General features: G+C 43.5%; 3 protein-coding genes across 7 annotated transcripts in view; 2 read left to right on the top strand and 1 right to left on the bottom strand.

Moving 5' to 3' along the window:
• Positions 1 to 2,318, bottom strand: part of LOC137888700 (deoxyribonuclease-1-like) — a 14,115-nt gene extending 11,797 nt beyond the window's left edge. For both annotated transcript variants that reach the window (XM_068732136.1, XM_068732137.1), the window contains exon 1: positions 2,231 to 2,318. The gene's annotated coding sequence lies outside the window, so the exon portion shown is untranslated. The remainder of the gene's footprint in view (positions 1 to 2,230) is intronic.
• Positions 2,319 to 3,970: 1,652 nt separating this feature from the next.
• Positions 3,971 to 7,936, top strand: LOC137888698 (putative C-type lectin domain family 20 member A). The gene is made up of 6 exons (XM_068732134.1): positions 3,971 to 4,047; positions 4,330 to 4,508; positions 5,090 to 5,309; positions 6,015 to 6,344; positions 7,188 to 7,291; positions 7,594 to 7,936. The coding sequence occupies exons 1-6, from the start codon at positions 4,011 to 4,013 to the stop codon at positions 7,732 to 7,734; spliced, it is 1,011 nt and encodes a 336-aa protein (XP_068588235.1). The 5' UTR covers positions 3,971 to 4,010; the 3' UTR covers positions 7,735 to 7,936.
• Positions 7,937 to 10,983: 3,047 nt separating this feature from the next.
• The window catches only part of hm13 (histocompatibility (minor) 13), a 12,466-nt gene continuing 949 nt past the window's right edge, over positions 10,984 to 22,500 (top strand). The window contains exons 1-12 of one of the 4 annotated variants that reach the window (XM_068732149.1): positions 10,984 to 11,350; positions 12,694 to 12,729; positions 15,511 to 15,609; positions 15,752 to 15,834; positions 16,861 to 16,949; positions 17,298 to 17,383; positions 17,511 to 17,636; positions 18,090 to 18,147; positions 18,246 to 18,366; positions 18,601 to 18,703; positions 19,868 to 19,953; positions 20,889 to 21,096. In XM_068732149.1, coding sequence (XP_068588250.1) covers positions 11,141 to 11,350; positions 12,694 to 12,729; positions 15,511 to 15,609; positions 15,752 to 15,834; positions 16,861 to 16,949; positions 17,298 to 17,383; positions 17,511 to 17,636; positions 18,090 to 18,147; positions 18,246 to 18,366; positions 18,601 to 18,703; positions 19,868 to 19,953; positions 20,889 to 21,048 — 1,257 coding nt within the window. In that variant the 5' untranslated portion in view covers positions 10,984 to 11,140 and the 3' untranslated portion in view covers positions 21,049 to 21,096. Of the gene's footprint in view, positions 11,351 to 12,693; positions 12,730 to 15,510; positions 15,610 to 15,751; positions 15,835 to 16,860; positions 16,950 to 17,297; positions 17,384 to 17,510; positions 17,637 to 18,089; positions 18,148 to 18,245; positions 18,367 to 18,600; positions 18,704 to 19,867; positions 19,954 to 20,888; positions 21,097 to 21,571 lie in introns of those variants that run through there. The other 3 variants (XM_068732151.1, XM_068732150.1, XM_068732153.1) reach the window with 3 other exon arrangements.

Below are 22,500 nucleotides of genomic sequence, written 5' to 3'. Positions count from 1 at the left end.
CACGTCTCTGTTGAACTCTCTTCCCTGTTGGAGGCGAATAAAACCAACAAAGACAACGTTGACTCTCAAAGACCTTTGACTGACTTGTGAACAAAACTCTTCTCTCCCGATTAGCATTTTCTACCACAAGCGGCACTATTCAGAGGAAGTCCACGTGTTCTTCACGTCTTCAACACATCACATAAATCAGTTTTAATGTTGCACTAAACTAAACTAGAACTACCGCCTCCACAAACCAGTCAAAGGTCGTCACTTCATTATTTGATATGAAGCACATGAACTCTTGAGCTACGGCAGAAAAACCTGTTCTGTAAGCTCACAGTGAACTTTCACCTCCAAAACCTGATCAGTTCATATTTGAGTCCAAGTGTTTGTTTCAAATGTAAAGAAGTTTCCCTTCCAGGTGTTCCTCAGATTTCACGTTCATGAGGACGGACCGCCAACAAAAACAACATGAAGTTATACTTTTAAACGTTTCTCTCCGCTTGTCCTCACTCCTCTCGTAAAAACAGGTCACAGAATATGATCCGATGAATTCTCTTCACTCTATTGAGAGCTGGAGGACGATGACACTGAACGCAACAACAACAACAGAGACCATCTGCAACTAATCCTCCCATCAAAGTGCAGCTTGGTCGCCGCCCACACATACGTTAACGTAAGACTATAAGAGGCAGCTCAGAAGACATTTCTTATTCATTCTAACATTAAAGTCCATCCACACAACACTGTATACGTATTTGAGTGAGTCTTCATAAGCTTTTTAAGTCTTTATTCTCTGCTCAGAGAAGGTTCAACCACATCAGAATGCGTTGAGTCTCAGTGAGGAAGAACCAGGTGTCCCGTGAACGCGCTGTCTTTACACAGAAGGAGCACCGGTGTTACAGACATTTTGGTCTCAGACTGAAACAACGGCTTTGGTGAATTCTTCCTCTGCACAACAGAGACGCGGTGAAGTTCAACAGTACTTATGCATGAATACAATATATTGAGTGGAAATACTGTATATACTAAGCAAGTAGAAATATATACTACGTAGAAATGTGCTATTCCCAAAATCATTTTCTGTGACTGTGAACTGAATTGTGGCGTTTGACGATATTTTTGTGTTGAGGATGTTTTGGGGGGGCCTGACATCATGGCTCCATGACGGACTGGAGCCATCAAAACCTCTAACACTAACTTACCACAGCCTGGTGGACTGGCCAGTGGAATTGTAAAACCACGGACTGGATATAAGAAGTGGACGTAATACGTCTTTGGTAGAGACCTGTCAATCAGCGTGTAGCCCCACCCCTAAAGCATCCCCTCTTTATGGTGTGTGTGACTCTAAATGTTCCATAATGTACTAAATGAACATCATGCTGTATTGAAGAAGACTGTAAACTAGAGATTGAGACCATAAACTCATGTTTACAATGTTTACTGAGGGAATAAATCAAGAGAGAAGTAGAGTCATTTTAGACTAGACTTCTATACAACCAGAGGAGTCGCCCCCTGATGGACACTAGAGAGAATGCAGCTTCAACACATGAAGCTCTGACTTCACTCAGCAGAAACGCAGGTGACAACCAATTCTCACTATACTGACATTTTATAGACCCAACGGTTAATCAGTTCACAGCAAAAGCAATCTGTAGATTAATGCATGATGGAATAACATGAGTAATAACTTTATTTTAAACATATAGTTTGTAAAAATACCAAACATGCCAGGCAGAATTTTTAAGAAAGGTGTACAAAATAACACACAAGACATCTACAGCAGTGACATCTTGGAACAAACTGTTGACGAATGTATAAGTAATAATGTGCCACTGTGTTGAATACATCTACATGTAATACTAGGAAGAGTTTAGAGGAGAATAGAGCTATGAAAACAACATGAAATAAAACAAACACACACACCTTAACGTGGGCCACACACACACTCCGCTTCAAACTTGTAATCAGTCCCACACACACTTTTACATTTAACAGACACTTTTATCCAAAGCGACTTACAATTCAGTATCTATCTACACACCGTAGGGACAGCTACGGGAACTATTTGGGGTTAAGTGTCTTGCTCAAGGACACACTGACGGAGCAGGAGCCGGGGATCGAACCACCGATCCTCTGAATGAAGGGTGGCTCTCCACTTAGTCACGGTCACCACACACTGAACAAACCAAGCAGATCCTACTGGTCCAGTCCCAGTAAGGAGTGCTGGTGCTGCTGGTTTTCTTACCTGTTCAGGTGAGCGGAGGGTCGGCCGTGTGTCTCTGAGTTTCCTGCTGCTTCTGCTTCAGGGTGGAGGCTCCAAACCTGCTGCTGTGTCACTTCACACTCCTCCCATTCTGCAACGCCTTCCTGGCTTTGCAAGGTTGGCCACGCCCTCCAGTGCTGCTGCATTCAGGGCCCCGTGGGAAAAGACAGGACGTTTGCCTTTGTGTGGCGTTGGGAGAATTGGAATAACAGGATGACACCTGGTTGCTCAACATTTCCCCCACATCCAACTCCAGTTTGAACACGTCCAACAACAAACACAAGAGTTCTTATTCGTCGAGCTATGAGCCTCATTCACCACGACGTCACAAACATTTATGTTGGGTCAAATCAGCTGATGAATAACAAGAAAATGCTTCATGTCAGTTCAGTTCATGATGGAGAGCAACAGCTTGTAAGAACGTAAACCTCCAAACATGGAGAATGCAACCTAAACAAGTTGACTTCACATCCCTGTGCTGTTAGTGAGCAGGTAGAATACATTAGCAAAGTGGCCCAATAATCCAGATATAATGTGTGTGTGTGTGCGTGCGCGCGCGTATGTATGTATGTATGTATGTATGTATATATATATATATATATATATATATATATATATATATATATACATACATATTATTGTGTGATGAAGTGAATACAAAACAAGTGGACATGTAGATGAACTCACAAACTGCGAAGGAGATAATACAGAGTAAGACAAAAACAACCTGTGGAGTTTAACATAGATAGATATTAGTGTTGGGCAACAATTACAATATTTAATCACATGATTTTTTTTGTGATTAATCTCATTGTTATGCGCAAAGTTCACTCATAGTACTGAGTACTTTTATTTTAAAAGTACTGCTATATGAAACACATACGCAACACTGATTACCGTGTACTATTTGTTAGAAATGTACGTTGGTACGGGAACGGGGGATCCCTGCGGGGGAACGGGGGGATCCCTGCGGGGGAACGGGGGATCCCTGCGGGGGAACGGGAGATCCCTGCGGGGGAACGGGAGATCCCTGCGGGGGAACGGGGGATCGCTGCGGCCCAGCAGGAACGGGGGATCCCGGGAGCAGGACGAGCCAAGCGGGCGGGTTGACATGACAATGATCTGGTCAAGAGTGACTAAGAGGCAAGAGTTTATATAGTGGCTTGAACAGGTGAGGGGAGTTGTGCTGATGAGGAGGGAGTGCTTGATTAGTGATCGGAGGCAGGTGCAGGGAGTGGCTGACAGGTAGAGTGAGGAAGGTGTAGAGCTACACACAGACACAAAGACACACGGACACAGAAGGCAAAGCCTAATTGTGACAGGCATCCTGAAGAGGACACCATCTAGGGGCTCTATAGTCCTACTGGGACACCTCACCGCTCTCGTGGGTAATGGTGGAGAATCCTTGAGGGTGGTGATTTTGGCTCGTCTGATTTGAACCTATGGGCTTTGCTGTTGGACCTGATCATTGATCAGCCAATACAATCACCATGTTGGAGCATAAGGTGAATCATAAGTGTACTTGGTACCAGAACACCCTAGACCAGAGACGATGATCTTCTTGTGGCCGTATGTCTTGGACAATCGGCTAAAGAGAGGAGCAGAGCTGATCATGAGGTTGTGGGGAGTTGGATCAGTCAGTCAGATATTATTACATCATTATAATATTAAAGCCTGATAGGCAAATCATCGTTCAATAAGTTTGCATGAGCTGCACATCTACAGCCACCAACTGACAGAGAGGACCAGAGAAGAGACGAGGATGGACAAACTTCTTCTGAGCATCGTCGTTGTGTCAGGCAAGACTTTCATATGTTGTTATTATTTCCATCTTTAATATTATATTATTGTTTAATAATTTGTCCCTGTGACATTCTTCTTCCTTCATCTGTTTTTACTATAATGTAAAATGATAATTTGCATTAGTGAGTAAAGTTATTAAGTTATAGGAGAGGAGAGAGTTATTTATTTATTAGTGTGTTATGTAAGTTGTTTACTGTCATAACCAAATAAACCATATATTATATAATAAGTTAAGCTATTAATATTAAATGATATCAATATGCTGCTTGTCAATCCAGGGCTGTGTGCCGTCTCATCACCTGCTGAACGTCTCTACCATGTTGTTTATGACCTGAAGACCATGACTGAAGCACAGCGTCACTGCAGAGACAAATACAGAGACCTGGCCTCCATACGGGACATGGAGGACGTGAACACCCTGAACACAGCGGTGGATTTAAGCCTAATGGTCGACTCTGTGAGTAATATGATATCAGTGACAGGAGGTCTGACAGTTCTACATTCACACAGTGGTGACAAGTATGCAGATGAGCTGTACTGAAGCATGTACTTGTACTTTACTTGAGTATTTAAATTCAATGCTATTTATTAATACATTTCAGAGGGACATTTATGTGACAGATTTACAGATTAAGATTTTACATTCAAAACATGATTTAATGCAACATACTGATAACCTCTACTTCATATTTACAGCATTAATATCTCATCAAACAAATATCATCCATGTAAAGATATAGAGCAGTAATGTTGTCACTGTTTGAAATGTTAGCACCGTTAGCTGTTAGCACCATTAGCTTCTAGCACCGTTAGCTGTTAGCACCGTTAGCTGTTAGCATCGTTAGCTGGAGTGATTACAGAAAGTAAAACCTGTTTCAATGTTCATATTAGCTCCTGAATATCGTATTAAGACGGACTTGAAAAGATTGTGAACCTGTTCTTGAAACGTTTTTGACTGATCGACAGTATCAAGACTGTAATTGGTCAGTAAAAATATCTAAAAGTCTATTTCTTTATATAATGAAATATTGCTTTCAGCGAGCCTGGATAGGACTGAAGAGTGACGTGGACAGCTGGAGGTGGTCACTGTCAAACACGAGTTTCTACAAACCCGGAGAGATGGAGTTCAGACGATGGGAGTCTGGACAACCGAACAACTACGTCACTGAAGAACTCTGTACAGTGATGTATAGAGATGGGAACTGGCACGACTACCCTTGTGAGACTACCTTCTATCCAGTCTGCTTTGATGTCAGAGGTGAGAATATTAAACCTAATAAGAGAAACATTAATTTTGTCTGTATTCTGTTGGTCCCTGTGGACATAAGTGGTAGTGTTTCAGAGCACCAGACTCCCTTTAGAAAACCTCTCATTTTACTGAAGCAGAGTCTGACAGTCGGCCCCACTCAGTCCTGGTTCTGGTTCTCCCGTGCCTCCCTTCCCACCCAGCAATATGGCCTGGGTCTGTCCACGGTGGATCGGTCTCTGCTAGAGGGTCTGGGTCTGTTCACGGTGGACCGGTCTCTGCTGGTGGCCCCGATGACATCATTAAGAATAACTCTGTAGAAACAGAGCATCTTCTCTCTGAAGGTCTCTGTACTGATGGAGGTCTGATAGAGGACCAGGACTACACTGTTTCATAGTTAAAAGCTGCTCATGGTAACTTGAACTAGTCTTGGGCTTCATGAATGTCATTTAAAGCAGATTCATGTGAGTCCTGCCTTCATGTCACTGAGGGAGCAGCTCATTAAGCCGGTTTGTAAAATGTCTGTTGGAGGGAAAATAGCTCTGATGTGTCTTCATGAATGTGGGACTCAATGGACGCCTGAATGTTCATGTTCACACAGCTCTGTGTTGACTTCACCTTCATGCTGAGATTCACTAAGCAACAATAAAACTGGTATGCATCCATGTTGTCTGTTATGGTGTCTCTTCACAGCACTTCACTCTGGTCTATTTTCAGGACCGAATGAGACATTTGTCCTCATTAACAACTTGATGACGTGGACTGAGGCCCAGAACTACTGCAGAGAACACCACACAGACCTGGCCAGTGTGAGAAACATGGAAGAGAACCAGAAGGTCCAGAATCTGATGAACTCAAGAGATTTTGTCTGGATCGGCCTTTTCAGAGATGGATGGAAGTGGTCTGACGGAAGTGACTCCTCATTTAGAAACTGGAAAACTAATCCTAACGGTCTCTCTGAGGTTTGTGCGGCAGCAGATTTTAGTGCCAATGGACAATGGGAGAACCTGAACTGTAACGTCATGAAGGCGTTCATTTGCTACATTGGTAAGCTATCATTCACTCAGTCTTTAAACGTGGATTTAGGTTTACTAAATTTGCAAAAAAGAGTTTAAAAAAATACAGAAAAACATCAAAAGTAGAGCAAAATAAAATCCATAAATATCAAGTTCTAGATAACAAACAGATTGAATATGCAGATCAACTGCAGGTGATGGAGAGTGATCGCCTCATTGGTGAAGGAATGCTAACGCTAAGACCATGCTAAGCTAAGCTAAGGTTTTCTTGCACCAGCCATATTCTGATGGAAAATGACCAGACTTTCTCTTTTATCATTCAAAGTGTCACAAATTCAAGGATGCAGATTATTATCAACCAGAAATGTTGTGCCTGATGAAGTTTGTTGGTGTTTTAGATGTTGTGACTGATGAAGTTTGTTGGTGTTTTAGATGTTGTGACTGATGAAGTTTGTTGGTGTTTTAGATGTTGTGACTGATGACGTTTGTTGGTGTTTTAGATGTTGTGACTGATGACGTTTGTTGGTGTTTTAGATGTTGTGACTGATGAAGTTTGTTGGTGTTTTAGATGTTGTGCCTGATGAAGTTTGTTGGTGTTTTAGATGTTGTGACTGATGAAGTTTGTTGGTGTTTTAGATGTTGTGACTGATGAAGTTTGTTGGTGTTTTAGATGTTGTGACTGATGAAGTTTGTTGGTGTTTTAGATGTTGTGACTGATGAAGTTTGTTGGTGTTTTAGATGTTGTGCCTGATGAAGTTTGTTGGTGTTTTAGATGTTGTGACTGATGAAGTTTGTTGGTGTTTTAGATGTTGTGCCTGATGACGTTTGTTGGTGTTTTAGATGTTGTGACTGATGACGTTTGTTGGTGTTTTAGATGTTGTGCCTGTTTCAAAGCAAGTGATGAAAGTGAGGTTGCAGAAAAGCAGCTCGTCTCTGGATCTGAATGACCCTGTGGTGATGGAGGACCTCTTGAAGAAGGTACATCTTTCTAACATTAACAGAACAACCAGGTGATACGTGTGATTTAGTGGACTACTAAGAACAATGTGAATGTGCTCTGTGCAGCGCAAACGTGTAGACGTCACTATTGAAGGTAGACTTGTGTCCAAAAGACATGCAGACAACAAAGCTGTTCTTTGGGAACCAGAGTTCCTCTGAACCAGAGCTTCCACATGAGGACAGTGTGAGAAAGGATGCAGGATGTAAATGAACAACAGCGTTTAGTGAAGATTTCTTCTCTGTCAGCGACATTCAGGGAAGTCAATGTGTTTGTATCTCAGCTCAAACAGAGGCTGAAGGACCAGGGGCTGAATGACGACATCAAACTGAGCTGGAAGAAGCAGTTGGATGGAAAAGTCTTCCACAAGGAAGAGAAGAAGACAAAGAAGAAGGAGACGTGTGCAAAAAAAGATGAGCTTTAATGTTGTTTGAATCCACTCTGGTCAGAGGCTTCCTTTATCCTCCTCCTCCTCCTCCTCCTCCTCCTCCTCCTCCTCTTCCTCCTCTCAATCAATGGTAGAAAGTACCAAAGTACCTAAGTACTGACGCTTTGCTGTGAAGTAACGTATTCACATTTCATGCTACTTTAGACTTTTACTCCTCTACATTGATCTGTCAGCTATAGTTTCTACACTCTGAGAAATAAAGGTTCCAAACAGGTTCTTCCTGAAGGGCTGAGGTTCTACCCAGAACCATTTGCTTCTGAAGAACCTTTTCCTTCTTCAAGGATCTTTGAAAGTACAGGTGTTAAAAGAAGCCAGAAATGTGGGTTGTGCTGCACCACGTCAGCCCCGGTTCTTTATAAACCTCTTGAGGAACCCATAGTGAGTTCTAGATGGAACCCTTGGGATACAAAAGGATTCCTGGTGGAGACACGTAGGTGGGATCTTGTTAGCACCCTTAGAAGGTGGAAATGTTCTGCATAGAACCTCCAGAGAAGATTTTGACTAAAACCGTTACACCATATGAGGGTTCTCTGTGGAACCTTTGGGTTGAAACTTTCACATATGGTTCTGGGTAAAACTCTTTATGCTTTGTTCTAGCTAGAACCCTCTGAAAGGGTTCCAGGTGGAACCCTTAGGAAAGGTTCCACCTGGAAACGAGCCCAAGAACCCTACAGGGTTCCTACAGGTTCAACCTGGATCTCTTAGGAAAGGTTCTCCTATGGGGAGGAGCCCAAGAACCCTACAGGGTTCTAGTCATCACGTTTATTTCTAAGAGTGTAGTTTCTTTGCACATTAAGATAAGTCATATAAAATGTGTGATGAGCTTATTAAATATGAGGCATTGTTTTGTTAAACCTCAACCTGCTACAGCGTTAAAATGCTACTTACATGTTAGTCAGTAATAATGATCCAATAACATTGTGTTTATGAGCTTATAGCTTTCTATCAGAGTTCATTCAAAATGTAGGACTTTTTGTTTGTAATGTTGTGTGTTTTCATTGTGATAATGCTTCTCTTGCTTCAATAAAACATTAGAATCAGCTTACTGTTCCACCTCAGTTCTTCATGTACTTCAGGTCAAAATAGAGTCCGATGACTGTAACAGACATAAAGTGTCGGGTCAAAAACAAGCCTCAAGAACAGCTTCAATGCTGCTTCCTGTTTTGATTCCACTGAAAACATGATTCTATGTTCAAGCAGCACACTGAGTGAAGTCTTTACTACTGAACTGACTTTCCACCTTAACTAAAATGAACTGAGCAACATTTCTCTGGTCTCTGCTCGTCATTGTTTTGTTCATCGACAACAAGAACGCACAAGTTAATTTCTAGAGTAAAAGCAGGTCTACGAAGAGCAGAGATCAGGGTTCACGTCCTCGGTCCCCTCTGTGGTCAGGTTTAGGCAACAAATACCCGGTAGGCCCGTTCAGTAATCCTTCACTGTGGAGGCGTCCATGTTTTACTGAGCAGATGCACTGGGACAGAATTTTACCCGAAATATGTTTAAGAATATAAAAATACATTAACTGTAGAATTAAGACAATTCTGTCCTTGGCAGGATGGAAAACTGAATGTAAAATATAAATATATATAAACTGATGAAACAGAATGCTGAATGCTTGAGCCGACTAGATACTGCTGTATCTTTGTTAGGTGTGTGTGTGTGTGTGTGGGGGGGGGGGGGGATTTACAGAAACATATTCAAATGATTATTTTAATTTCTATATTTTCCTATCCTTGAATTTTCCTGACCAATTTGCATGAAGTCAAATGACTTACTGTACGTGTTCAATGTTTAACACAATGAGCCATTTCAACAACACACATTGAAATAAACTGAGAGCAAACAAAGACAAACACACTTCTGCTGCACACAGGTTTTCTTTAGTACATTGATATTTCCTCGTAGCTCCAAAACTCTTATCAGAACACGATGAAGATGATCTTCAGTTATGTTATAACTAATGCAAACTGAATACAAGTTAGATTTTATGTTGATAACATCCAGATATGTCTGGGTACAGAGCTAAAATACCCTTTCTATTTGTACCAGTGCAGCTGGTTCTGATAGATAATGAACTGGATGAACTCAAGAAGAAGAGGACTTCTCAATGTGACACTAAGAACTAACACAGTACAATAAGAGTCTACCACAGTATATATTTGATTATATTATATATATACAGTCTATTCTCCCAGTACAGCTATATATATGTATTATCATCGGCATTATTATCGCTTAACGCATCAATTAATTAACGCTGACAATTATTTTATTGCGCGTTAACGCAGTTTTTTTAGATTATTACTTTGAAACTCTGTTGCTCACTGGTGGAGGAGTCTTCATCACTACGTTGGTGCAGCGTGTGGAGGAGTCTTCATCACTACGTTGATGCAGCGTGTGGAGGAGTCTTCATCACTACGTTGATGCAGCGTGTGGAGGAGTCTTTATCGCTATGTTGATGCAGCGTGTGGAGGAGTCTTCATCACTACGTTGATGCAGCGTGTGGAGGAGTCTTCATCACTACGTTGATGCAGCGTGTGGAGGAGTCTTCATCACTACGTTGAAGCGGCGTGTGGACCGGCCGTCTCTCACCGGAGACTACCGGACATCGCCGGGTAACCATCGTCACCTCTGAGTTACGGAGCATTATGTTAATGAACAGTGGGAGCTGCGTTCACATGCTCTGACTGTATGAAGACAGAAGACACACATGTTGATGAAACGTGTGGAACATTGTATTCATGTTGCACAGCAGTGGAACGTTTAAATAAAGTCACACACTGAGCACAGATAGTAGAAATATAACTGATACTGTGTGAAGAATACTGCTGTTAACAAGAACCTGATCTGTTTAAAGTTATTCAAACCAAATGTTATTGTACTTTCGTTCATATAGCAGTACTTTAAAATACAAGTGAGTAATACACTACTTTTGAATTCATTGTTGAACTTTGCGCATAACAATGAGATTAATCACGATTAAAAACTGTAATTGTGGCCCATATATATATATATATATATATATATATATATATATATATATATATATATATATATATATATATATATATATATATATATATACATTCTGTAGTCCAGTATTATAACCTCCTCAGTATTCTATGTCTTATGTCTTGGATTATTATTTTGACTTTAATTTTGCTTGTTTACATTTTGATGTCTACGGTCCCCGGAAAACAGCGGCAGAGTGAGACCTCTTCGCCCTCCTCCGCCGCCTCCTCTCTGCTCTGTGTTTTAGGAAACGTGGCCTTACTGCAGCATCACCGCTGTATGTGAATGAGAAACACACCTCCACCCGTCTGTCAGTCTCTCTGCCGCCGCGCCAGTGCTGCCCTGTCTCTAAAGAAGAAGAAGAACTATGGCTGAGACGGAACATGCCCCTGATCCCTCCGCAGTCCTGGACGCCCTGAACGCCACGGACTCCAACGGGACCGAGGCGCTCAACGCTACGGTTAAGTTCGTCGCCTCCCCGGAGGGCACGGCGCTGGCATACGGCAGCCTGGTGTTCATGGCGCTGCTGCCCATCTTCTTCGGAGCCTTGCGGTCCGTCAACTGCTCCAAATCGAAGGTAACTTAGAACGGACCTCGGTGATGCGGTTTCAATTCGTCCCCGTCGGTCGTTAGCTTCCACCGTTAGCTGAACACCGGCTAGTTCAGCGAACGGATAGCTAGTTCAGCTAACGACTTAGTTCAGCTAACGGCTAGCTAGTTCAGCTAACGAGTTATTTCAGCTAACGGCTAGCTAGTTCAGCTAACGGCTAGCTAGTTCAGCTAACGGCTAGCTAGTTCAGCTAACGGATAGCTAGTTCAGCTAACGGATTGCTAGTTCAGCTAACGGCTCGATTCCGCCTGAAACGTCAATATCATTTCCTCAAACTAAAATCGTTCCAAAGCGCAGACTCCAGATATATGAAGTTTTATGTTTATTAAACGTATTCATTAACTTGATTTAAATCTACCAGAAATAAAGGTAGAACTGACATTGTACAGCTGTTAGCTTTTTTTTAACGGTTATTTTCAGGAACCTGACCTCTTTTATTTCAACTTGTTGCACATAAACATTACTTTTATTTTAGGGTATTCTTATAGCCCCCCCCCCAAAAAAAAAACAACAACCCCAAAACAAAACAAACTATTGATTTGTGCTTATAGTTATTTTAGTGGGTTGTCTCGTGTACCCAGGTGTTTGTTTACACTGCTGTTTACCAGTCTGAGGAGCTATTGTGTGTGTGTGTGTGTGTGTGTGTGTGTGTGTGTGTGTGTGTGTGTGTGTGTGTGTGTGTGTGTGTGTTTGAGTGACGTGTACCAGAGTGGATTTATTTGCACTCTTTTTGGGGGGGGTTTGGGTTTTTTTGGTGCACATGCGCAGTTGAGCTTTAGGTAACCGTTAAAAAAACCCACATCCTCTCTGCAGCCCGGAAGTGAAGATGTCTCACTAACATGATGTCAGGTGGAAAAGTACATTTACTCAAATACCGAAAATGATAATCAGTAATCATAACGAGTACTTTGACTCTTTGTACTTTAAATACATTTCAATGTTAAATTTGTTGCCATTTGTTGCCATCGATTTAGCAGATAGATTGGACGTACGGTGGCCAGCAGGGGCCACAATTGAGAAAATGCCAATAACGTAAAAAAAATGGTCTCAGGTGTAACTGTGTTTGAATCCAGCTCCTGAACCTTGTTATTCTTCATCTTCTCTCTCTTCTGTCAGCCATCTTTACAACAACACCTTTAAGTTTTCAAAGTGTTTCGCTCTCAGAATTCAACAATGACGATTTGTTTCCTGTTGATTTTTGGGCCCTGCTTCCTGTCCTCCTCTTTGTTTGCCGATCTGATCCCTCTCTCTCCCTGTCTGTCTGTGCACATCTGTCTGTCCACCCATTCCGTCTGTCCGTCCGTCTGTAGGAGCTCGGAGAAAATGATTACGATTCTGGGTTCAGAGTGAGTATGAGAGCCACTTGTTCACAGCACTAACACATCAGTGAAAGGTACTCTGTTCACTACCTGAGCAGGTACTCTGTTCACTACCTGTTCAGGTACTCTGTTCACTACCTGAGCAGGTACTCTGTTCACTACCTGAGCAGGAACTCTGTTCACTACCTGTTCAGGTACTCTGTTCACTACCTGTTCAGGTACTCTGTTCACTACCTGAGCAGGTACTCTGTTCACTACCTGAGCAGGAACTCTGTTCACTACCTGTTCAGGTACTCTGTTCACTACCTGTTCAGGTACTCTGTTCTCTACCTGTTCAGGTACTCTGTTCTCTACCTGTTCAGGTACTCTGTTCACTACCTGAGCAGGTACTCTGTTCACTACCTGAGCAGGAACTCTGTTCACTACCTGTTCAGGTACTCTGTTCACTACCTGTTCAGGTACTCTGTTCTCTACCTGTTCAGGTACACTGTTCTCTACCTGTTCAGGTACTCTGTTCACTACCTGTTCAGGTACTCTGTTCTCTACCTGTTCAGGTACTCTGTTCTCTACCTGAGCAGGAACTCTGTTCACTACCTGAGCAGGAACTCTGTTCACTACCTGAGCAGGTACTCTGTTCTCTACCTGTTCAGGTACTCTGTTCACTACCTGTTCAGGTACTCTGTTCACTACCTGCTCAGGTACTCTGTTCACTACCTGAGCAGGTACTCTGTTCTCTACCTGCTCAGGTACTCTGTTCACTACCTGAGCAGGTACTCTGTTCACTACCTGAGCAGGTACTCTGTTCTCTACCTGAGCAGGTACTCTGTTCTCTACCTGCTCAGGTACTCTGTTCTCTACCTGCTCAGGTACTCTGTTCACTACCTGAGCAGGTACTCTGTTCTCTACCTGTTCAGGTACTCTGTTCACTACCTGAGCAGGTACTCTGTTCACTACCTGTTCAGGTACTCTGTTCACTACCTGAGCAGGTACTCTGTTCTCTACCTGTTCAGGTACTCTGTTCTCTACCTGAGCAGGAACTCTGTTCACTACCTGAGCAGGAACTCTGTTCACTACCTGAGCAGGTACTCTGTTCTCTACCTGTTCAGGTACTCTGTTCTCTACCTGTTCAGGTACTCTGTTCACTACCTGAGCAGGTACTCTGTTCACTACCTGAGCAGGTACTCTGTTCACTACCTGAGCAGGTACTCTGTTCTCTACCTGAGCAGGTACTCTGTTCTCTACCTGCTCAGGTACTCTGTTCTCTACCTGCTCAGGTACTCTGTTCTCTACCTGCTCAGGTACTCTGTTCACTACCTGAGCAGGTACTCTGTTCTCTACCTGTTCAGGTACTCTGTTCACTACCTGCTCAGGTACTCTGTTCACTACCTGTTCAGGTACTCTGTTCTCTACCTGTTCAGGTACTCTGTTCACTACCTGAGCAGGTACTCTGTTCTCTACCTGTTCAGGTACTCTGTTCACTACCTGAGCAGGTACTCTGTTCACTACCTGCTCAGGTACTCTGTTCACTACCTGAGCAGGTACTCTGTTCTCTACCTGTTCAGGTACTCTGTTCACTACCTGTTCAGGTACTCTGTTCACTACCTGTTCAGGTACTCTGTTCTCTACCTGTTCAGGTACTCTGTTCTCTACCTGTTCAGGTAGTGGAGCGTTTAGCATCTAAAGAAACAGATATTTCACTCATACTTTACAGTTAGTTTAAACTATTTGAGGCGGTTTTCAAACATAAACCTGTGTTTTGCTGGCGTCACATAATTGACGAGGGTTTGACAGAACAATGAACTGAAGACAGTGCTCTCCTTTTTAATGCCGCCACAAGGATCCTCTTCCTCCTTCTGTCCTTGTCTCCTCTTTTATCATTTATTTTCTCTCATCTGTTTCTTTCTCCTCTCCTCTGTCCCACTTTCTCTCTCTCGGGGGGGGGGGGGGGGGGGAGCAGAAGGAGGTGACTCTCGAGGTCTCTGGTTTGAGTGTTGAATTAAAGGGACTCTCGTGGGAACTGCCTGCTTTTATTCTCGGTCTTCTTCAGGCTGTTGTGTTTGATTTGAGTCAGACTTCTGACCCAGAATATCTTTATTGTTTCCCTGCGTTGTCCTGACGTGTTGTGGCGACACATATCTCACCATGGAGTGTTGTGTAAAGCTCACTGTGAATTTGCTGTGGGTCATGTAAACGGCATATTTTGATTTGATGTTGTGAATCGGGTTTTATTCTGATTAAAACATGTGTGATGTGCTGATTATAATCATGTTTTATCATCTTTGAATGATCTGGACTGAGTGACGTAGAGACGTCGTATACGTCTCTGGTAGAGACCTGTCAATCAGCGTGTAGCCCCGCCCCTAAAGCATCCCCTTTTTATGGTCTGTTTGACTCTAGATGTTCCATAATGTACTAAATGAACATCATGCTGTATTGAAGAAGACTGTAAACTAGAGATTGAGACCATAAACTCATGTTTACAATGTTTACTGAGGGAATAAATCAAGAGAGAAGTAGAGTCATTTTAGACTAGACTTCTATACAACCAGAGGAGTCGCCCCCTGGTGGACACTAGAGAGAATGCAGGTTTAAGACATGAAGCTCTGACTTCACTCTAGAGACCTGGAGGTTCTAGTTTGTGCTCATCAGGTTTGAACCTGGTCTGTTTCTTAGTTTAACTGACTGATATGGAGTTTGTATTGTTTTGAGTTAACTCGTTTTTTTGGTTGTTCAACATTAACACTGAAAGCTACAACATGTCTCTAGAGTGACGCACTTAGCTGTCTGTATTTATGTCTCTCCTCCCAGAATGCATCAGACATGCCTGAAACGATCACCAGTCGAGACGCAGCGAGGTTTCCCATCATCGCCAGCTGTACTCTGTTTGGGCTCTACCTTTTCTTCAAGGTAACAACAGGGTTTCCTCACCCTGGGGTGAGGAAAACCTCACCCCAGGGAGAATGTCAATTCCAGGGGCCTCATGCAGAGAGGGTTTGGACGAACGAGTCCACAACACTCAGAGTAACGTGTGACCTGTGTTCTGATGCAGGTATTCTCACAAGAGTACATCAACATGTTGCTGTCGGTCTACTTCTTTGGCCTGGGCGTCCTGGCTCTGTCTCACACCATGAGGTAAAGCAACACTGATGTAGGAGAAGAGAAATAAGAAAAACAAGCAATGTCAATTCATTATACGGTTGGGTGGTAAAAATCAACACGCTGTAGGAGCATTTCAGATATAAACAAATTTAACGTGTGGAAAGGGTTATACTGTCCATCGCTGTCGACCGAGATTAACCTTCTGAAATCCAAAGCAGTTTTGGGGCGTTTTGATAATACCGTATCGTCACTTTAGGTGTCGTAATATTATATCGTGACATAGGTGTCGTGACAATATCGTATCGTGATTTGGTGTAGTGACAATATCGTATTGTGACTTGGGTGCCGTGACCGTATCGTGACATAGGTGTCGTGATAATATCGTATCGTGACATAGATGTTCTGATATCGTATCGTGACACAGGTGTCGTGATATCGTATCGTGACAATATCGCATCGTGACATAGGTGTCGCGATATCGTATCGTGACAATATCGTATCGCGACATAGGTGTTGTGATATCGTATCGTGACAATATCGCATCGTGACATAGGTGTCGTGATATCGTATCGTGACAATATCGCTTCGTGACATAGGTGTCGTGATATCGTATCGTGACAATATCGCATCGTGACATAGGTGTCGTGATATCGTATCGTGACAATATCGTATTGTGACATAAGTGTCGCGACAATATTGTATCGTGACAGGTGTTGTGATAATATATTATCGTGACTTAGGTGTCGTGATAATATATCGTGACTTGGGTGTCGTGATAATATATCGTGACTTGGGTGTCGTGATAATATATCGTGACTTGGGTGTCGTGATAATATATCGTGACTTAGGTGTCGTGATAATATTGTATCGTGACTTAGGTGTCGTAATAATATATCGTGACTTAGGTGTCGTGATAATATATCGTGACTTAGGTGTCGTAATAATATATCGTGACTTAGGTGTCGTGATAATTTATCGTTACTTAGGTGTCGTGATAATATCGTATCGTAACGTATTGAAGTAGGTGATTAACTCTTTGTTCTTGTTTCTGTCTCTCAGTCCTCTGATGTCCAGAATCTTTCCTGAGTCTTTCTCAAACAAACAGTACCAGCTGCTCTTCACTCAGGGCTCCGAGGAGTCCAAAGAAGGTGAGAGAGCCTGTTTACTGAGGAGACGTTGTTGTGTTTTATCGTCACATGATTACATCTGCACCGATCAATCGGCCACCTGACTGTTATGCCATGTAGTCGGTGTGGAAGAAGATGTAAAGCTCCTAATTTGTAACATCTGCAAGTCCAAAATAATCCGTGGAGGAGCCACATTAAGAACATTTGGAACAACTTTGAGATTTGTTTGAGTGAGAGAATACCTTGTAATGTAATAGTCAACGTTTGGTTATGAACACACACATGAATTTTAAATTTTCCTTGAAAGAGAAGTGACGGAAAACGATTTTGTGTGCTGACCAATAACATCAATCTCTCCGTCTCTCACAGAAATAGTGAACTATGAGTTTGACACCAAGAACCTGGTGTGTCTGGTCATCAGCACCGTGGTGGGAGTCTGGTACCTGCTGAAAAAGGTAACGTCTCACCAGTTCACAGGAGAGTTAAGGGTTCAACATCATCAGCTGTTATTGTTATTGTTATTATTATTGACATCACAGAGCTGGATAGCCAATAACCTGTCTCTGTCTTGTGACATCACAGCACTGGATAGCCAATAACCTGTTTGGTTTGGCGTTCGCCCTGAACGGAGTGGAGCTGCTCCACCTGAACAACGTCAGTACTGGCTGCATCCTGCTGGGGGGGCTGTTTGTCTACGACGTCTTCTGGGTGAGAGCACACATTCAGTTTTTTGTGATGAATACAGATTGTAAACAATTCTATTGAGTTGCCTTTTAGCGAAATGAGTGAATTAGATTCATAGATTTGTCTCATTTGCTCCGCTTTCTCTCTTTTTTTTCGTCTGTCTATTTTTTTTTTTCCTGAGCGCAATGCATGATGGGACATATTGCTCCGTTAGTGACCACCGGTAGTACGCTACTTTTCACAATGCATTGTGGGATACTTTTAATCCACATTATACTGTAGGTTATAATAATTCTCACTTTGTTTGTAAGACAAATAAAAAAATAAATAGTGAGTAAAATGCTGGATTTTTCCTTTTTTACGTCACTTTATGTCCCACAAATGTAACTTTAAGGACTTGAATAAAAATGAGCCCAGATAACCCAGCAGCACCTGAACGCACCACAACGCCTGTGTTCTGATTGGTTCTCTCTGCAGGTTTTTGGGACCAACGTCATGGTGACGGTTGCCAGATCCTTTGAGGCACCGATCAAATGTGAGTACGTGAGATCGGTGGTCAGAGTGTCAATGTTCCTCTACGAGTGACGGACACGTCGGCTGGACACGTGGCTCACTCGTCTCCTCTCTCCTCAGTGGTGTTTCCTCAGGACTTGTTGGAGAGAGGACTTGATGCCAGCAACTTTGCCATGTTGGGTCTGGGAGACATCGTCATCCCGGGAATCTTCATCGCTCTGCTGCTGCGCTTTGACGTCAGGTAACACCAACCTTCTTCTTCTTCTTCTTGTCTCTTGTCTCTTCTTTTCTCTTCTTCGTCTCTTCTTCTCTCGTCTCTTCTTGTCTCGTCTCTGTTAGTCTCTTCGTCTCCTCGTCTCTCTTTGTCTCCTTCTTCTCGTCTCTTCTTCTTCATCTCTTCTCTCGTCTTCTTCTTCTCTTCTTGAGGTAGATATGAGGTTTCAACGTGTCCTTATGATCTTATTTCTTCCTGCAGCCTGAAGAAGAACAGCAGGACGTACTTCTACTCCAGCTTCCTGGCCTACATCTTCGGACTGGGCCTCACCATCTTTGTCATGCACACCTTCAAACACGCACAGGTACGAGGCAAAGGTCACCTGTAGTGACCGCAACCCTCTGAACCCGCGATGACTAGAAGGTGTCTTTAGTGAGAACAACAGTTATGATGACATCACTCATTACAGAAAAGAAAACACAAGTTGAATTTATTTGATCATTTATTTTACAAAAATTGGAAAACAATATCATCTAAATATTCAACATGGAGGCTTTACGTGCTATGACTATTAAACTGTCTCTCTGTGTCTCTCTCTCTCTCTGTCTCTCTCTCTCTGTGTGTCTCTCTCTCTCTTGCTCTCTCTCTCTCTGTCTCTTCCCCCCCTCTCTCGCTCTCTCTGTCTCTCTCCCTCTGTCTCTCTCTCTTTCTTTCTTTCTTTTCTCTCTCGCTCTCTCTCTCTCTTTCTTTCTTTCTTTTCTCTCTCGCTCTCTCTCTCTGTCTCGCTCTTTCTTGCGCTCTCTCTTCCCCTTCTCTCTCTCTCTCTCTCTCTCTCTCTCTCTCTCTCTGTCTCTCTCTTGCTCTCTCTCCCCCCCTCCTCTCTCTGTCTGTCTGTCTCTCACTCTCTCTCTCTCTCTCTCGCTCTCTCTCTCCCTCTGTCTCTCTTTCTTTCTTTTCTCTCGCTCTCTCTCTCTTTCTCTTTCTCTGTCTCTCTCTCTTCCCCCCTCCTCTCTCTCTGTCTGTCTCTCTCTCTGTCTCTCTCCGTCTCTCTCTCTCCTCTCCTTCCCTCTCTCTGTCTCTCTCTCTGTCGCTCTGTCTCTCTCTCGCTCTTTCTTTTTTCTCTCTCCCTCTGTCTCTCTCTTTCTTTCTTTTCTCTCTCGCTCTCTCTCTCTGTCTCGCTCTCTCTCTCTCACTCTCTCTCTCGCTCTCTCTCTCCCTCTGTCTCTTTCTTTCTTTTCTCTCGCTCTCTCTCTCTTTCTCTGTCTCTCTCTCTTCCCCCCTCCTCTCTCTCTGTCTGTCTCTCTCTCTGTCTCTCTCCGTCTCTCTCTCTCCTCTCCTTCCCTCTCTCTGTCGCTCTGTCTCTCTCTCTCGCTCTTTCTTTTTTCTCTCTCTCCCTCTGTGTCTCTCTCTCGCTCTTTCTTTTTTCTCTCTCTCGCTCTTTCTTTTTTCTCTCTCTCTCTCTCTCTCTCTCTCCCTCTGTCTCTCTCTCTTTCTTTCTTTTCTCTCTCTTGCTCCCCCCCCCCTGCAGCCTGCTCTGCTCTACCTGGTCCCGGCCTGTGTGGGCTTCCCCGTCGTCGTGGCTCTGGTGAAAGGAGAACTCACTGAGATGTTCAGGTGAGTCTCGGTGACGATCGTGAGTCGGCGTTTGAAGCATTGAACAGAATCGATGAGTTGTTCCCGATGTCGTGATGTGTAGTCGTCCGTGACGACGCCTCGCAGCCGATCGGTCGGCGTAGCGATCGCGTGGTTTGGTCCTTCCTGCTCTGTGATTGGACGGCAGGATAAACGACTGAGAACAGAAACGGGACCGACTGCTTCTGTCATTTGAGTGAAATCCAATTATTAAAGTGGAAGAGAAACGTTTCGGACGACGTAAATGATCAAAAATACAGAACACAAGAAAATAAAGAGAGTAAAGAAAAGATGGCGGCAAGACGTGTTTTCATCTTCTTCAGACAAAAGTCCTCACGAAACAAAAACCGATTTACAGAAACAATTCATCTGAGTTTTTGAGATTATTAGAGGTCGAAACGTTGCACCACATTTCTGAGAGCTCGTAATGTTCAGACTTCATCCTCTTCATCATCCTCCTCAGCTCTCCTTTTTCTATTTTTTTCTTGCCATAATCTCTCCTCAGCTCCGTCACCACCTCCTCTCTTCCGTCTCCGTCCGTCTCATTCGTTCCTCTCTCATCTTTTGTCCTTTTTCCTCTGTCCTCCGTCCTCTCCTCCGTCCTCTCATCCTTTGTCCTCTCTTCCTATGTCCTCTCATCCCTCTTTGTCCTCTTCTCTCGTCCTCTGTCCTCTCATCCCTCTTTGTCCTCTTCTCTCGTCCTCTGTCCTCTCATCCCTCTTTGTCCTCTTCTCTCGTCCTCTGTCCTCTCTCATATTTTAGCATCAGATCTCTTTAGCAGCTTTAAACTTTAGAGTTTAAGATACAAACTTACTCTTTCTCTCTTTCTCTCTCTCCCTCCCTCCTTTTTTCTTTCATTTTCATCCCCTCTCTACTTCTTCTTCTCTTGTCCATCGTGTCCCCCCTCCCCCGGTCAGCTATGAGTCATCAGAGGAGCTCCTCCCCGTCTCGCCTCGGCTCACTTCCTTCCCAACCGTCAGCGGCTCGCCCGCCAGCCTGGCTAGCTCCATGGATGCCTTCTCCATGGCAACAGGCTCCTCCCCCCGTCACCGACGTTTACAGCCCACCCCCATGTAGAGGCCCCGCCCCTCTCTCTATACACCCCCCCCCTCCTGTCTCCCCTGGGCAGGTAATCAGCCCGTTAAACATCATCTCAATACATTTATTAGAAATAATTTTAATTAATATTTCTATTTTTTTTTTTAAGTGTGCAAAAGTGACATATTAAATATTAACTAAAATATTTAATTTTAGATTTGTAGTTTTAGAAATAAATAAACATTTAAAAACTACGGAGAGGTAAATGTTTCACAATAAAATCCACTGGAGCGCCGCAGGGCTTTTATTTTGAAACAGTGTTTACGGCTAAATGTCGTAATCAAAACATTTTGCTTCACATTAAAATACGACCAAATATATTCATCAGTGAATCATTAATAAATGAGTTTCTATTGTAACAATAAAGCTGATTTCATGGTTTGTATTCAGTTAATCTGTGATTTGTTTTAATGAAGTGAATAAAGTTCTGCTCTGTGATCATCAACACAATTCTGATGATGACTTTGTTTCTTCTCCTTCCTTCCTTCCTCCTCCTCTCCAGGTATGAGGAGACTCCTCCTGAGGACACAGACTCAGAGGTTAAAGAGGACTCAGAAACAGAGAAGAAGGACCAATAACCCCCCCCCCCCCCCCCTCCCCAACACTTCTCATCCAGCCTGCTGCCACCACCTCATTTCACTGAAGCTCCTCCCACCGGTGGGGGGGGGCGTAGCCCTCGTTGTCTGTCTCTGAAGGACGGCCCCCACCACTTACTGAAAGGCTGTTTTTGGTGACCACGGATGGGATGATCCTCCTCTCAGCTGCTCTCACACAGGAACCTCCATCCCACCGAGTGTCGTCTCGGTTCTACGTCTCGTGAAGTTCGTCTGGACTCCTGGAGGCATCGTGAACCTCGTCCTCTCGTGTGTCTGCAGCTCGTCGGCTCCGATGGACCGCAAACCGCTAAAGTGTGTTCAGACCAAACGCAGACACGAGTTCTACTCTCACGTTCTTCTTCAAGTCACACATGTTTTGGGGCGCTAATGTTTGTGCCGACTGTAGTTAAGTTCAACCGACATTTTCTAAATTGACCAAATAGTCCTACAGCTGCTTCTTCTTCTTCTTCTTCTTCTTCTTCTGCGTGTGTTAAAGCTGCTCTCTGTCCATCATCAGCGCTGCGTTTGGTCTGAACACATCTTCTCAGACTGCCACTGTTTGAAGCAGCGCTTCCTCTAAACGATCCACGGCCGTCCTTCCTATAAATCCTCTCAATCTGAGCTCGTGCCACACGGTTTCTTTACTTCCTGCTTTTATTTTGGCGCCACTCATTCTGCCTTCTGCTTCCTCCCGTCAGTGTTTTCAGTCTTGTTCTCTGTTTTCTTGTTGAAGGCCAGGATTTTAAGAGGACGACTCCCTGATGGATGGATGGATTATATAAAGTGAGGAGAAGGAGTAAAGGGAGGAGGAGGCAGGACTGAACCTCCTCATTCT

This window comes from Cebidichthys violaceus, unplaced genomic scaffold, assembly GCF_023349555.1.
Source record: "Cebidichthys violaceus isolate CVI_PGR_0920_01 unplaced genomic scaffold, fCebVio1.0.p SCAF_57, whole genome shotgun sequence".
Taxonomy (NCBI): domain Eukaryota; kingdom Metazoa; phylum Chordata; class Actinopteri; order Perciformes; family Stichaeidae; genus Cebidichthys; species Cebidichthys violaceus.
Note: the sequence above shows the minus strand (reverse complement) of the source record. Positions and strands in the feature narration are given on the sequence as shown.